General features: G+C 40.7%; 1 protein-coding gene and 1 pseudogene across 1 annotated transcript in view; one reads left to right on the top strand and one right to left on the bottom strand.

Annotated features, from left to right (window-relative positions):
• Window positions 1-16036, top strand: part of AKT3 (AKT serine/threonine kinase 3) — a 309299-nt gene that overhangs the window by 189906 nt on the left and 103357 nt on the right. The window contains exons 4-5 of the mRNA XM_062210714.1: window positions 7848-7959; window positions 14256-14400. Coding sequence (XP_062066698.1) covers window positions 7848-7959; window positions 14256-14400 — 257 coding nt within the window. The remainder of the gene's footprint in view (window positions 1-7847; window positions 7960-14255; window positions 14401-16036) is intronic.
• LOC133773828 (cytochrome c oxidase subunit 4 isoform 1, mitochondrial-like) lies at window positions 5332-6680 on the bottom strand (annotated as a pseudogene).

Below are 16036 nucleotides of genomic sequence, written 5' to 3'. Positions count from 1 at the left end.
ATGACTGATTCTCACATTGAGTATTAGTATGATTTATTTTTAAAAGAATAAAATTAATATTTAATGAGTTTAAAAGATTGAAATAAAATCTTCAGGTTTTTTTTTTTTTTTTAATCCAACCTGCACAGAAAGTTTTTTGTGGGGGATACGTTTTCTTGTTCTGGCATTGGCTTTCAAGTTTGCAGAGTAATTACAGCATTGGACAGACTTTGTCATCTGTGGTTTGGAATGGTATAAAGTAAGCAGAGTGTTCGAAATACAACTTTTAGTTCAAGTTGCTCAGCAGAATTAAACTAGTGCTAACTATGTAAAGTAAGTATCAGGACTAGGTATGTGGCATTTTGTATAAAAACAATTTATTGATGCTTATTAAATGATTCCAGAAATCATAGTCATTTGTTAACAGCATTTTTAAAAAGGCCTAATTACAGAGAGGGGAAGAGATTTCTTCCATATGCTGGTTCACTCTTCAAATTGCCGCACAGCTGGGGCTGGGCCAGGCAGAAGCCAGGAACTTCTTCTGGCTAACCCATGTAGATGCAGGGGCCCAAGGAGTTGGGCCATCTTTTGCTACTTTCCCAGGTGCATTAGCAGGGAGCTGCAGTGGAAGTAGAGTACTGGGACTCAAACCAGCGCCTATAGGGGATGCTGGCACTGCAGGCCGCATCTTAACCCACTGTGCCACAGCACTGGCCACAAGTTAATAGCTCTTTAGACTCTCTGTCCAAAGTTTTCATTTCTTTTTTAAATTGTCATAGATTGATTTGAGAATCTTTATATAACTGGAAAAAAGCAAACTATTCCTCTAAAAGTATTGGCTAATCCATTTTTTAACTGCCATCCCCTTTAAGAATTTGCTTTAAGAATTAGTCCTCTTTAAACTTTTCAAGTGATGAGCCAGTGTGATATGCACACTTGCAACTTTGGTGTTGTATTTTCTTCATTTTACAGAGAACTGTATGGTGCATTCATGATTCCTTATCATGGCCTAACATGGAGGAACCCATTGTTTTTCTGCTTACTGGATCATTTCTTCTCAAGTTTCAGCTGTTTTGAATTTAGGTTCAGCTTTTTAAATTACACATGTTATATACAGCATAATAAGCTGTACTCACTGTGTTTCTTAGCAAATCCCAAGACATTGTGGTAGAGTATTCATTTCTCTTGGTGGTGACACAACTAGCCCTTGAATACCTTGGTTGTCACTTCTCTCTTCTATAATTTCAGTTAATGGGTATAAGTTTGGGAATTGGATGCATTTGTAGAGTGTTTCATATTGAGATCTACAAAATATTTTTTATTCCTATTACTTACTTATTTGTAATTACATTATAACATGGATTGGAGGCTTCACAAGGACTTGTTTAAGCCTTTATAGTATTAGTGAAATATTACTTCACGTTTACACGTGGAGAATTTAATAATAGTTTTATATGTTTATATAAAATTTAATTAAGAGTTTAATAATAGAGTATGATATGTACTGTGAGCTCTTAGCGTTTCTTACTCATTGTGTACCCAGAATTTTTATTGTGCTTGGCTCATAATTGACATTTAGTATATGTTGTTGAGTCCGTGAGTACTTAGCAAATTCAGTTAACATGTCAAGTTGTGTGTAAATACGTAGATCACTAATATTTTTAACATTTTCCATACCATTCCATATATACATATACATTTTATTCCTTTCTGGACAGTTTTTTTTTTTTTCCAGTGGACTGAGAATTATATTTAAAGTTGTGTTTTTATTAACATTATTAGCAGCCTAATAAATTACAGCAGTTGATAATCACTTGAAATATGATCATATAGTATCTTAAATAGCTTTTAAAATTCTGTTGTTTTGAAGTTACTGAAATTACAGTACTTAAACTTCATCTGGGTATAGTATTGAAATGCTTTCTTTAAAATTATGCTTTAACTCCTAATGAAAAGATTGGGATCCTGAGGGATTAGAGAGTCAGAGTAACTTGACTAGCATCACACAGCTGACAGTGCCCGAGAGACCCTGGATTTGAACCTAATATTCTGTTTTCACAGTCTGTATCTTGATTGTTTCAGTACTACCACAGTAGGAACCTTAAGTAAAACTGAAACAGGTTGGTTGGGCGTTTACCTTTCTTCTTCTGCTCCTCCTTCCTATTTCCCTACACTCTTTAGTTCATCCTTAAGCATTTCTATTAGGCTTGCCCCTCTTTTAAATCAGTGTCTTGTATTCTTTACATTAAAAGCCACTCAGTCAATGACTCAACCATTAAGTATTTACTGTGAGCACTCAGGTGCTGTCAGGGTCTTAGGTGCCACGGGAAGAATTACTTGTAGCCTTTAAGTGTTTGAACTGGAAGATCAAATTAACAGATATTAAGCACCACAGGACTGTGTAGTAAACTGCTGGCTGGGTTTAATAGCAGCTTTGAAAAGAAGGAGGTGCGAAGGAGCAGTGGGCTGTAAGGAGAATTGGATGACTGAGCAGAGTAAATCATAAGAAACTAGGTGGTGCTCTGGTGTATGTTAGATTAATATCTTTGATATTTTAAAAACTTTGTATTTTTGATAATACAAACCCACATATTTGTTATTTTTAACTTTCACATTTCAAAAAAATGTGTAACATTGCTATACAAAGTTTGACTATTATGAAATTGTATGATCTGATGACTCTATTTTTCATTAATTTACATACCACCAAATTGCCACTTCCTTACATGCCCATTTTAAATTCATTTGTTGATAAATAAAATCTTTAAGATACTTAACAAATTAATTTTTTTAATCTCTCCCTTGCTTTGCTTCCTCTATTCTATTCTACTTTCTTTCTTTGACAAACTTAAAGACAGCCTTACCTAAATCTAATTCTTTGTATTCTTGCACTCATATGTCTGGGGAAAATATATAATCCTGCTCTGATATTACTTTAATTTCTTTTTTAAAAAAATATGATTGGGGATGGTACTGTGGTGCAACAGGTAAAGCTGCCACCAGGTAAAGCTGCCACCTGCAGTGCCAGCATCCCATATGGGCACTGGTTCAAGCTCCAGCACTACACTTCTGAACCAACTCTCTGCTATTGCCTGGAAAAGCAGTAGAAAATGACCCAAGTCCTTGGGCCTCTGCACCTACATGGGAGACTCAGAAGAAGCTCCTGGCTTTGGGTCAGCCCAGTTTTGGCTGTTGCAGCCATTTGAGGAGTGAACCAGTGGATGGAAGACATCTCTCTCCCTCTCTCCCTCTCTCCCTCTCTCCCTCCCTCCCTCCCTCCCTCTCTCTCTCTCTCTCTCCCCCTCTCAAATAAACAAGTACATTTAAAAAAATTATTTGAAAGGCAGAGTTCATTCCCCAAATGGCCACAGCAGCTGGACTGGGCCAAGCTGAAGCTATAAGCTTCATCCAGGTCTCCCACATGGGTGGCAGAGGCCCAAGCATTTGGGCCATCTTCTGCAGCTTTTCCAGGTGCAGTAGCAGGGAGCTGAATTGGAAGGGGAGCAGCCAGGACTGAACTGGCACCTATAGGAGATTATGGCCTTAGGCACGGCTTAACCAGCTACTCTACAGTGCTGATCCCCACTTTAAATCTTTCACTTGTTAAATATTTATTTATTTGAAAGGTATAACATTACAAAACGAAGGAAAGACACAGAGCTTCCATCTGCTGGCTCACTCCTGAGAAGGATACAATAGCCAAAACTGGGCCAGGCTGAAACCAGGAGGTTCTTCCACATCTTCCATTTGGGTGGCAGGGGCCCAGAGACTTTGGCCATCCTCCGCAGCTTCCCCAGGAGCATTAGCAGGGAGCTGGATTGGAAGTGGAGCAGCCCAGACACAAACCAGTGCCCATTTGGGATTCTGGCGATGCACGCCACAGCTCATCCATCTATGCCACAACACCAGCCCCACTTTAAATTCTTTTTTTTTTTTTTTTTGACAGGCAGAGTTAGACAGTGAGAGAGAGAGGTCTTCCTTTTCTGTTGGTTCACTCCCAAATGGCCGCTACGGCTGGCGCGCTGCGCTGATCCAAAGCCAGGAGCCAGGTGCTTCCTTCTGGTCTCCCATGCGGGTGCAGGGCCCAAGCACTTGGGCCATCCTCCACTGCCTTCCCGGGCCACAGCAGAGAGCTGGACTGGAGGAGGAGCAACCAGGACAGAATCTGGCGTCCCGACCGGGACTAGAACCCGGGGTGCCGGCGCCACAGCTCACTAGGCTAATCCTCCACCTAAATTCTTAATCATTAAATTCAACCAGACCCTTAGTGCTTCACAGCAGTAATGATAATAATTTTCCTAGTCTGTATGCTCTTTTTCTGAAGCACTATTTTATATATTCTTCTGAACTCTCCAGGGCATTTAAAAAATCTTAATCTTTGATCAATTTGTATCTTTTTATTTATTTATTTATTTATTTTGACCAACGGATGGATGTCATTGGCATAAACATTGTACAGCAGCCACAAGACCAGATCACTTACATGTGCATAGCTAGGATAAAGACATAAAAAGGATATTACCTAAAGCCAACCCCGCTGCTAAACTCCCAGCTTTTGCCTCTGTAGCTGTATGAGCTCCTTCCCTGAGACAAAGGAGGAAGTATTTTGGAGCATGAACCCTTGCTTCCTTTTGCTTGGCCATGCAAATATAATTTTTGCAAAAGACTGGTATATCCCAGTTTGGATTGCAGGATGCTTGAGTTGATGAATTCCTTGTGCTGGTCTGACAATACTCACGTTATCATTTCTTGAATCTGTTGGCTTCTCAACGAGAGTTTTGGAAAGCTTTGCTCAGGCAAGTGGTATGATTTAAAAGTTATTCAAGCAGTCTCATCAGAAGTCTTTACCCCAGGGTACATGCCCCATAGTCCTTCTCGTGGGTCTCAGAGGGCCAGTCCTTTGTTGTAGACAAGCATTTGGACCTATAGCTGACTGCAGAAGTTTCCAGGAAAATATCAGACTGAAATGATAACTGTCTTTTTCTAATGTGGGCCGAGCTGTCTCAAAGCCATGATGGAGTCTCCCTGGGGCAGTTTAGAGAGGGAAGCTCCTTGTTCACCATGGACCTTGCCCAGTTTTTTGCTAGCCTGCCGCCAGGCTCTGGAACTCCTACCACCAACTGCAAGGAAGCAGAGGCGGCGTGTTTATCACTGCGGCTGCTGGCATGTACCCATGGAATTAAACCCGCTTTATATCTTAATTCATGGAAAACATAGAAGCAACAAGAGGACACTTTTTTTTCTTTTCCACGTAAACTGGTCATTTATTAGGACATAGGGGTTTCCAGTAAATACCTGGCGTTGCAAGAAGCAACAGCACCCAGGAAGGCTCAGTTCTGCAGCAGCGAGTTCTTACTTCCTCCACTCGTTCTTGTTTTAGTCCCACTTGGCAGAGAAGCCTTGGGTGGGGCTGACCTTCATGTTGAGCATCCTCTTGGTCTTCATGGCCACCCCACTCTTTGTCAAAGGTGTGTGGGATGGGGCTGTACACGTCGTGCTTCTCCTAGATGAGAACGAGTGCAGTGAAGCCGATGGAGAACAGGGCTGTACCCACCACTGTCTTCCAGTCGTTCATGCCCCTGTGCATCTCAGCAAAGCTCTCGTTGAGCTGAATGCTATACAGCTTGATCTTCTCATCCCTGGTGAGGCTGCTCCAGGGGGCCTTCTCCTCTTTCAAGGCCTTCTGGCTGGCAGATGGTTGCTTTACACGGACCACGCCAGGCAAGGGGTAGTTACACCGATCCACCTAGCTTGGGAGAGCACAGTCTTCACTCTTCACAACACTGCCTGTACCTGCATACACACTGAGGCGGAAATTGCCTGCTTGCCAGTTAGGCTAAATACCCTGTGGCCAACATCCTCCACTGCTGCCGACCCTGCCTGCCGTAACCGCTCTCGGAAACCTTCTGAAAGGACTTTTTTTTTTTTTTTAAGATTTATTTTTATTTGTTTGAAAGAGAGAGAAAGAGAGAGGGAGGGAGGGAGAGAAGGAGGAAGAGATCTTCCATTTGCTGGTTTACTTCCCAAATGTTTGCAATGGGCGGGGCTGGGCCAAGCCTGAGCCAGGAGCTTCTTCTGGGTCTCCCATGTGGGTGGCAGGAGCCCAAGCACTTGGGCCATTCTCCACTGTTTTCCCAGGTGCATTAGCAGGGAGCTGGATCGGAAGTGGAACAGCCAGGACATGAACTGGTGCCCAAATGAGATGCCTGTGTTGCAGGCAGCAGCTTAACCCTATCTTCTCTCCTGCTCTGTCACGTAGCTCTACTAACTCCTTACTAGCCTCACACCTTCACTTGTCCTGGAAACCCCATCCCTTTTTGTATTTACAAGAAGAGTGCTCTAGAAAGTCTTTGTTTCCTGTGTTAACAAGATTATTTGTTGGATTATTACTGTCAGAATGTATTCAGTTGGGAAATATTTTGTCTCCTGGGTGTCAGGTGCAGTTTTCAGTGCTAAGAGTACGATCTCAAAAAAAAATATAAATAAGTTAATTATCTCATATTGTAGAAGATGAAAACATGCTGTGGAAAATAAAGGTGGAAGAGATAATTACTGATGACTTGCAAGTGGCTGCTTGGAGTGTTAGATTGAGAAGGATTCTGAGGTTGGGTCTGTGTAGCTCGGTGAAAAAATCCTATGGTGGGTCTACATTGACTGTCTCCACTGCTGAAGAGGGAGCAGCAGTGCACACTAGGAGCCATCTCAGTTAACTGCCGACCAGAGAGGTGAACTTTTCCAAGGTTTTGTATCGGCTAGAAAAGAAACTGAACCTAGGCACACTGGTGTCAGCATCCGTACTTTGAGCCGTTACACTGTGCTTCTTTCCATTGACCTTTTCTTGGCTATTACCTGATAGAATTTAATGAGTTTTTGTCTAGCTGGCTCTAGGGGCTGTGAATACTAGGTTAAAGCAGCTGTCAAAAGCCTTACAATGTAGGTGTGGATATGGATGCTTCTTTAAAATGGTAGTACAATAAGTGTCATGCTGAGTGAGAGCCAGGAATATGGTGATAAATAGTGAGGCTATCAGGAAGCAGTAGTCTAGGAATAGGTGTTACAAAAGGCTCCATACAAGGACTCAGGCTTGTTCTGGACTGGTAAGAATGGGTATATTTAGATTTTTGATGATTGCTTGTGGATAAATATAAAAATCAATGGATGGCATTATAGAGAGCAAGAACAGCTAGAGCAGAGGTATAAACATAGAAAGGAACATAGACTATTTGGGAAAAATTAAATAATCCAGTTTCACTGGTTAATGTGTCGAGAATGGGTGATGGAGTGGTAAGGAATACCAAGGTCAGATTGTGAGCAGTCTTGGGTGGAGATCCACAGAACACTGTGCATTTGCACTGGGTTTTGTTTGTAGAGTAGAACTACATAATTCTCAACCATTTATATTTCTTATTTTAAATTTATATAACTTGGGGGCAGGCCTTGTGGTGCAGTGGATTAAGCTGCTGCTTGGGACAGCTATAGTCCATATCAGACTTTCTGGTAAGGAGTCTTGCCTCCATTTCCCATCCAACTTCCTGCTGATGAGCACACTGGGAGGTAGCAGGTGATGGCTCAAGTACCTGGGTCCCTGCCACCCTCCCACCCACATGTGAGACCCTGATGGAGTTCCTGACTCCAGGCTTCAACCTGGCCAGCCCTTGCTGTTGTAGGCATTTGGGGAGGGAACCAACAGATGGAAAAATCTCTGCTCTCTCCCCAACTCCTTTCCCTTCCCTCCTTCTTCCACCCCCCACCTCATTCTTCCTGTCACTTTGCTTTTCAAGTCAATAAGTAAACTTTAAAAGTTTGTGTCTTGATTTATATGTGTCTTGATTTATATCTATATATTTAAAGAGACATTTTATTTCTAGAGTGCCAGTTAATGAAAACAGAACGACCAAAGCCAAACACATTTATTATCAGATGTCTCCAGTGGACCACTGTCATAGAGAGAACATTTCATGTAGATACTCCAGAAGAAAGGTAAGAAACTCAGTATTTTATATTTTGTGAAAAAGTAATAATCTAAAGATGTATTTGTATTTGACAGTACCATTTGTAAACATATATATAAATTTATTTGTAAAATGCTGCCATCTCTTAATTATTTTGTTTCTGATATATGTGTGTCATGTGGGCTTGCAAAATACTTAATGAAAATATTTGGGAAATGCCATGAGAAATACTTCTTCAGAGTAAACAAGACATTTACAGGATAAAATATAAATTATGAAAGACATTTTTATAACCAAGCTACCTTTTTTTTAAATTATAGAATTGATTGTATTCATATTTGGAATGCTGAGACTAGTGATAGCAAAAGCTAGCATGCCAGCATAGATTAATTGTAAGTGGCGGTCTGTGGTATTAATTTGAGAAGGGTTCTAAGACTGGATCTGACTAAGCTCTGTGGAGGGAAAAATACTAGGAACGATCGTCACTGACCATCACCATTCTAAAGGGAGGATTGCATTAGTAACCTGCTCACCAACTTTATCAGGGTTACTTTTTTTTAAAGATTTATTTATTTATTTGAGAGGTGGAGTTACAGAGAGAGGGAGAGACAGAGAGAGAGGTCTTCCATTCGCTGGTTCACTCCCCAAATGGCCACAACGGCCGGAGCTGCACTGATCCGAAGCCAGGAGCCAGGAGTTTTCTTCTGGGTCTTCCACGTGGGTGCAGGGGCCCAAACACTTGAGCCATCTTCTACCGCTTTCCCAGGCCATAGCATAGAGCCAGATCAGAAGAGGAGCAGCTGGGATACAAACCAGTGCCCATATGGGATACAGTTCTGCAGGCCAAGGCTTAGCCTACTATACCACAGCACTGGCCCCAGGGCCACAACTTTGAGCTCCTGAACTACCACCAGCAACCATGTCCTCACTTCCCACTTCTATTTAATATTTTTTTATTTTGTGACTCTGACACTGAGTTAGGTTGGTGACTATAATCACGAAATCATTTTCCTGTGCGTATGTTATCATGTTTGATCTTAATCAGAAACGTGGAAAAGTTAGGTATTATTAATCTTATTTTCCAAATGAGTAAATGAAGTTTTAACAGACTGGTCTGAGATTTTAATGAAAACAGCCTCAGCCTCAAAAAAGTACCCTAAGAAATGGTAAAGTATTAGTTTAATAATACTTTTTGATCAATAGAATAAATGGAAGTACATAAGAAATACAGAAAATAAAAAAATAGAAATTAGTCATAATTCTAATTCTCTAAGCAGAGTTGAGCACTGATGTTTTCTTTTGCACACTGCAGTCTTACTCTGTGCAGCTGTGTACAGTGCAGGCAGTAATTCTGTGTGTCCTTTTTGGCCCCCAACCTCCACCCCACCTTCGCTGGGTCTTTTCATATACTGAGTTATCTGTGTGCTTATACCCTCCACCCATGCCCATGGTTGGGCTAATTTCTATGATCTTTCAGATGTGAGCTTAAAGTGTCACTTTTCCTACAAAGCCACTGTGACCCATAGACTGGATAGGGCCCCCTGCTCGATCTTGTACTTTTTATGTCAAGGATACCCTGACTACAGTCTTGGTTTGCCTTTCTCCCTGAACTGTAAGATTCTTTATAGCAAGGATCATGTCTTCCTTACTCTCTCTTTTTTTTTTTTTTAAAGTACATAGAGTCCAGAGCCCAGCAACACAGTATTGGTTGACTGGCTGTGGAGTGGAGGTTTTTTCCCATCAATATATATTCTCTGAAAATGTTATTCGTAGTGGACTTGGAACATCTCATTGAAGCATGATTCATCTTGCCATTTGAGTTTACAAAGCTGGATTTATGCCAGATCTTGAGATTCTAAAATCTTTTGCTGTTTCCACAATAATACCACGCTACTCTTCTGAAAAATCATTGTTTTCCATTAGCATTTGTGACTAGAAGATGTAACAGTTTTAGTAAAAATGAAAAGCAGCATATTTATATTGGCCATTAGAATGTGCATTTATTTATTTATTTATTTAGACAGGCAGAGTGGACAGTGAGAGAGAGAGAGACAGGGAGAAAGGTCTTCCAGGTGCTTCTCCTGGTCTCCCACACGAGTGTAGGGCCCAAGGAATTGGGCCATCCTCCACTGCACTCCCGGGCCACAGCAGAGAGCTGGACAGGAAGAGGAGCAACCGGGACAGAACCGGCACCCCGACCAGGACTAGAACCCGGTGTGCCAACGCCACAGGTGGAGGATTAGCCTTATTGAGCCGCGGTGCCGGCCTATTTATTTTTTAAAATTTACTCATTTATTTACTTGAAAGGCAGAACAACAGAGAGGAAGAGACAGATCTTCTATCCAGTGGTTCACTCCCCAGATGGCCACAACAGCCAGGTCTGGACCAGGCAAACTTCTTCCTGGTTTCCCCACATAGTGGGCAGGGGCCCAAGCACTTGGGCCACTTTTCCGATGCCTTCCTAGCTCATTATTAGGCAGCGGGATCAGAAGCAGAGCAGTTTGGACTTGAACAGGCACTCTGATATGGGGTGCCAGCGTCACAAGTGTTGGCATAACCAGCTTTGGGCCTCAACACCAGCCCTTGGAGTATGTTTTTCAATATTGACCTTGAAGCTGATTTTGGAAATTCTGTTTTTAATCTAATGTCAGCAAGGACTTAGGGGAGTCTTAGTCAAAGTTAGGAAAACTTACTCTCTTTAATATTCTGCCCTAGTCTAGAGTCTTAACCGGTTGTATACTCAGTCTTAGTTGTTTTTGTGCAGGTTATAAGGTTGAACTCTTTTTTTTTTCCTTAATGATGAGCCTGTTGCCTCAGCTCCATTTATTGAATATCTGTTATTTTCTTACTGATTATAGATAGCACATACATGAGGGAACTTGGAAAAATTTGTGGAGGGGCCAGTGCTGTGGTATAGTGGTTTAAACTGCTCCATGAGGTGCCAGCATCCTGTATGGGTGCTTGTTTGAGTCCATGGTATGCCATTTCCAGTCCAGTTCCCTGCTAATGTGCCTGGGAAAGCAGCAAAGGATAGCCCAAGTCCTTGGGTCCCTGCACCCATGTCAGACCTGGATGAACCTTCTGGCTTTGGCCTGGCCTAGCCTCACCTGTTGCAGCTATTCCAAAAGATGGAAGATCTCTCTGTCTCTGTCTCTCTCTAACTCTTCTCTCTCTCTCTCTCTCTCTCTCCTCTCTCTCTCTCTCTCTCTCTCTCTCTTTCTGTGACTCTGCCTTTCAAATAAAATAAATAAATCTTTTTAAAAGAAGGTTTCTGGAAAGTCAGGGCAAATGTTTGGCCTAGCAGTTGAGACTGCAGTTAGGACAGTAGCATTCTGTGTTACACAAATGCGTGGGTTTGGTGCCTGGTTCTGTGCTTGACTCCAGCTTCCTGCTAATACAGACCCTGGGAGGCACTGGTAGTTGCTCAAGTTACTGAGTTCCTGCTACCCCTGTGGGAGACTTGGACTAAGTGCTGGGCTCATAGCTTTGAGCCCAGCCAGGAATTGTTGCAGGCATCTGGAGACAGAATCAACAGATTGTTCTCTTATACAGTTGCGCTCTCTGTCTCTCTCTGTCTCTCTCTCTTCCTGTCAAATAAAAAAATTAAAAATTTTTAAAAACATTTGTGGAAAGTAGAATTAAAAATTAAATTTATCTTGATGCAAAAAAATTTGAAATCTGCACATATAAAAAGTCTTCAAAAAGTTAATGGAAAAAATACGTGGGATTTCTTTTCTTTTTTTTTTTTTTTTTTAATATTTATTTGTTTATGTATTTGAAAGCCAGAGTTAGAGAAGGAGAGACAGAGAGAGAGATCTATCTGGTGGTTCACTCCCCAGATGGTTACAAAAGCCAGGGCTGGGCCAAACTGAAGCCAGGAGCAAGGAGCTGCATTCAGGTCTCTCATTTGGATGCAGGGGCTCAGAAACTTGGGCCATCTTCCGCTGCTTTCCCTGGTGCACTAGCAGGGAGCTGTATCAGAAGCGGAGCAGTAAGTACTCAAACTGGCACCTATATGGGATGCCAGCGTCGCAGGCAGCTCAACCCACTATGTCACAATACTTGCCCCTGTTTGTTTCTGTTTTTTAAAAAGATTTATTTATTTATTTATTTGAAAGTCAGAGTTAGAAGGAGAAGCAGAAAGAAACTATAGTGGATTTCAAAATAAACTTAGCTTTTAAATTTCATGTTTTTTGTGAACTTTATTTCTTTTTTTTTTTAAGGTAGTTTTATTTTTCTATTTTTTTTAAATTTATTTATTAATTTGGAAGGCAGAGTTACAGAAAAGCAGAGGCAGAGAGAGAGTCTTCCATCCATTGGTTCACTCCCCAGATAGCCACAATGGCTAGAGTTGGGCTGATCTGAAGCCAGGAGCCAGGAGCCTCTTGCAAGTCTCCCATGCCCTTGCAGGGGCCCAGGGACTTGGGCCATCTTCCACTGCTTTCTCAGTCCATAGCAGAGAGCTGGATCGAAAGTGGAGCAGCCAGGACTCAAACCGGTGCCCGTATGGGATGCTGGCACTGCAGGCAGAGGCTTTACCCACTAAGCCACAGCACCAGCCCCTTCGTGAACTTTCTGAAGTACCCTAATACATAAGTATCAAGACATTTCGATCTCCCCTTCATCTTTTTGTCATTCTGTCACTAACAACATGCAGCTTTAATGACAAACTGTCGATGCTTTTATCTTCTAGTAAGTACCAACACTTCCTTTATCACTTTTTAATTAAAATGTTCTTGGGTATTCTTGTGCATTTAAAAAATATGGTTAAAAAATATGTAACATGAGATCTGTCCTCTTAAATTGTAAGTGTACAGAACATTACGATGTGCATTTTGTTGTATGGGGGTCTCTGGAAATGTTCCCTCTTGCATGGCTGATCCCTCAGTCGTGCAAGTCAGTCCCATACCTGCTGAACAGCAGCTCTCCCTGGCTCCCCTGTCCCCATCTCCTGGCAGCCACTGTTAGACTTCTTGCTTTTATGAATGTAACTACATCAGAGTTCCTCCCATATGTTGAACCATGCAGTTTTTATCTTATGACTGGCTTGTTTTACCTAGAATAATACCCTAATTCTAATAGTTTCCTAATACTACCCTACTATTCTAATACTTAGAATAACAATTTTCTTTTTTGAGGCTGAAGAATATTCCATTTTATGTATTTACCGCATTTTCTTTTTCTGTTCATTCGATGATGGATATTTAGGTTGTTTTTATTTCTTGGCTATTGCAAATAATGCTTCTGTGAAAGTAGGAGGGAAAGTGCTTCTTTGAATTCCTAATTTCAGGTATTTTGTCTAAATACCCAGAAGTGGGATGGCTGGTTCATCTGGTGAATGTTTTGAATGATTTAAGGAAGCTGCATACCATTTTCCACAGCAGGTGCAGAGGTTTACATTCCAGTCAACACTGCATACAGTTCCAGTTCCTCCATATTCTTGTTGCCACTTGTTATTTTCTGCTGTTTTTTTTTTTTTTTTTTAATGGTTGCTGTCCTAGGAGGTTTTGACTTAGAAATAATCAGCAAAGCTGAGCATCTTTTTATGTACTCAAGGGTCATTTGTATATCTTCTTTTTCTTTTAAAATCTATCTATTTATTTATTTGTAAGGCAGAGTTACAGAGAGATCTTTCATTTGCTGGTTCACTCCCCAAACAGCCACAACTGCCAGGGCTGGGCTGGGCTAGGGGGAAGCCAGGAGCCAGGAACTTCTTCCCCATCTCCCATGTGGGTACAGGGTTCAAGTGCTTGGGCCATTTTCTGCTGCTTTCTCAGGGACATTAGTAGGAATTGGATCAGAAGTGGAGCAGCTGGTACTTGAACCAGCGTCCAGATGGCAGGCCAGTATCGTAGGCAGCGGCTCAGCCTGCTGTGCCACAATGTTGGCCCTGTATATCTTCTTTAGAATTTGTACAGACAAATAAAAATTCATGCTTTTAAATGGTGTTAACGGAATTCTAAAATACAAGAACACTTCAGAAAGTCTGTATAAAATGAGATTGTTAGATTATATTGGTGCAAAAAATCTGAATCCATCTGTAAGTTTTTCATAATATGCACTTCTCATGAACTTGTTAAAGACCTCTCATAATCTTTTGTTTCTCTTTTCTTCCTTAGTGTACCTCCAAATAAACACTACCAGAGACTTTAAGCTGCAGTGAAGATGCTCTTAAGGTTTCTTTTCTCCTTAGGGTGACAGTAAAGGGAGAGAACGAGATCTGAGAATAGATCATAGTTGTGTTGATTTTATATTTTGTTAAAAGAACACTATTTGAATCATTTACTATCTTACATTAATGGCAACTTTTACTCATTTTTATAGGGAAGAATGGACAGAAGCTATCCAGGCTGTAGCAGACAGACTACAAAGGCAAGAAGAAGAGAGAATGAATTGTAGTCCAACTTCACAAATTGATAATATAGGGGAGGAAGAGATGGATGCTTCTACAACTCATCATAAAAGAAAGGTAGAAAGTAATGATATGTTACTAATAACTTATTCAACATGACACACACTTGTCAGGAAGCAGTGCTAGAAGCTGCCATTTGCAGAAAGATGTTCTCCAGTTTTCTTACAATTTATAAGCATCTCAGTGGTTTGCAGTCATGTGGATTTGAAATATCTAACACTATTTCAAAGCAGGTAGCCGTGGCTTCATTTCAGTAGCTCAGCACTTCAGCCCCGAGTGCCCAGGGGTCCGTGGCTGAGGTGCCATTATACTACTGATAATCTGCATTTTTCTCTTACTATTTTTAATACTATTTTACAAACTTGGAAATAATATGCTACTTTGAATGACCTACTCTTGTGAACCAGTAGCTATTACATGTTTTCCTGAAAGCAGGGCAGAAATGGCTCTGCGGCCTTCCTGCTTAGTGTTCTCAGCCTCAGTAAAGTCAGCTGGAAAGTGAGCACACCTGGAAATAAGAGCTTTCGTTTTAATAGCTGCTGCTGAGCTAGTGAGGGAAACAGACCTTTCCTTCTCTCAGTGCTCCAGAATAAGAAGTACTAATTTCTCTTTTTATGAGAGTTATAAATTATGTTTTCCCTTGCCATAGAAAATTGAAAAGCCACTTCCTTATAATATAGGAAATTATATTAACCCAAAGAAAGAGGTATTGGAAAGAAATAAGCATACCCTTTATCATTATAGAATATTTGCCATATTAGGTTGTAAATTCACCTTCAGGTGGGAATACGCAAATTTTGAAGATACTATCCATGAAATTTGGGAGTTAGCATGGTAATTAAAATTTTTTTTCAGTTTGAATTCAGTTCCTCCTCCATCTACATTCTAAACAGATGAACTTGATGAAGTTAAAGAGTCAAACTTAGAGTGAATTATCCTTACATGAAGATTCTGTCTCAATATAATAGACTATGCATGATGTTGGGCAAACGTCTGAGGACTGTTTCTGTCATCTTTGTAGATTTAAGTCTGTTTTGAATTGAATCTGCCTTTGAGTCAATCTTACCTGCTTTGTTTTACTCAGTCAAAAGGAAAACAAAATGTAGCTTTACCCACTTATGTGAAAATATGATGAAAGACTGTCCCATTCAAAAAAAACTACATTGGCTCTTCTGTGTTTTAATTCTGTGGAATATCTACAATTCTGCTTAACAAATTAATAAAATACAATTAGAGATTTAAAATGGTGAGTTTTGAACACCTTAAGGTAAAGTGCTCTGATTGGTAGATGGAAATGAATATGGAAGTTTACTGGAAGAACGTTGAGTGAAGAGTCAAAAGTTTGAAAGATATAAAAGTGGAAACACATAGAGGCTGGTTATAAATTATATTAGGAGTATCATATGTCTTCCTCTTTTTACAGTTACTAGTGTGTGTTTTCTTGGAATTCGTCCCCGTTACTAATTATCACTTGTAACCATGCTTATTTTTGCTAGACTCTGAGTGGTATTTCTGTGCATTGTTTAGTTCATTTAAGAATCATCTGAGGTAGTTACTATTACCCCGTTAGGCAGTTGAGTCATCTGGTAGGCCAAGAAGGTAAATGTTGTAAGCATAGAGGTCTTTCAGTTGTGTACTGTACAACTTCAAGGTGCGAATTATTTCCTTTTTTTGGTTCATATATTTTTATTCT

This window comes from Lepus europaeus, chromosome 14, assembly GCF_033115175.1.
Source record: "Lepus europaeus isolate LE1 chromosome 14, mLepTim1.pri, whole genome shotgun sequence".
Classification (NCBI taxonomy): Eukaryota; Metazoa; Chordata; class Mammalia; order Lagomorpha; family Leporidae; genus Lepus; species Lepus europaeus.
Note: the sequence above shows the minus strand (reverse complement) of the source record. Positions and strands in the feature narration are given on the sequence as shown.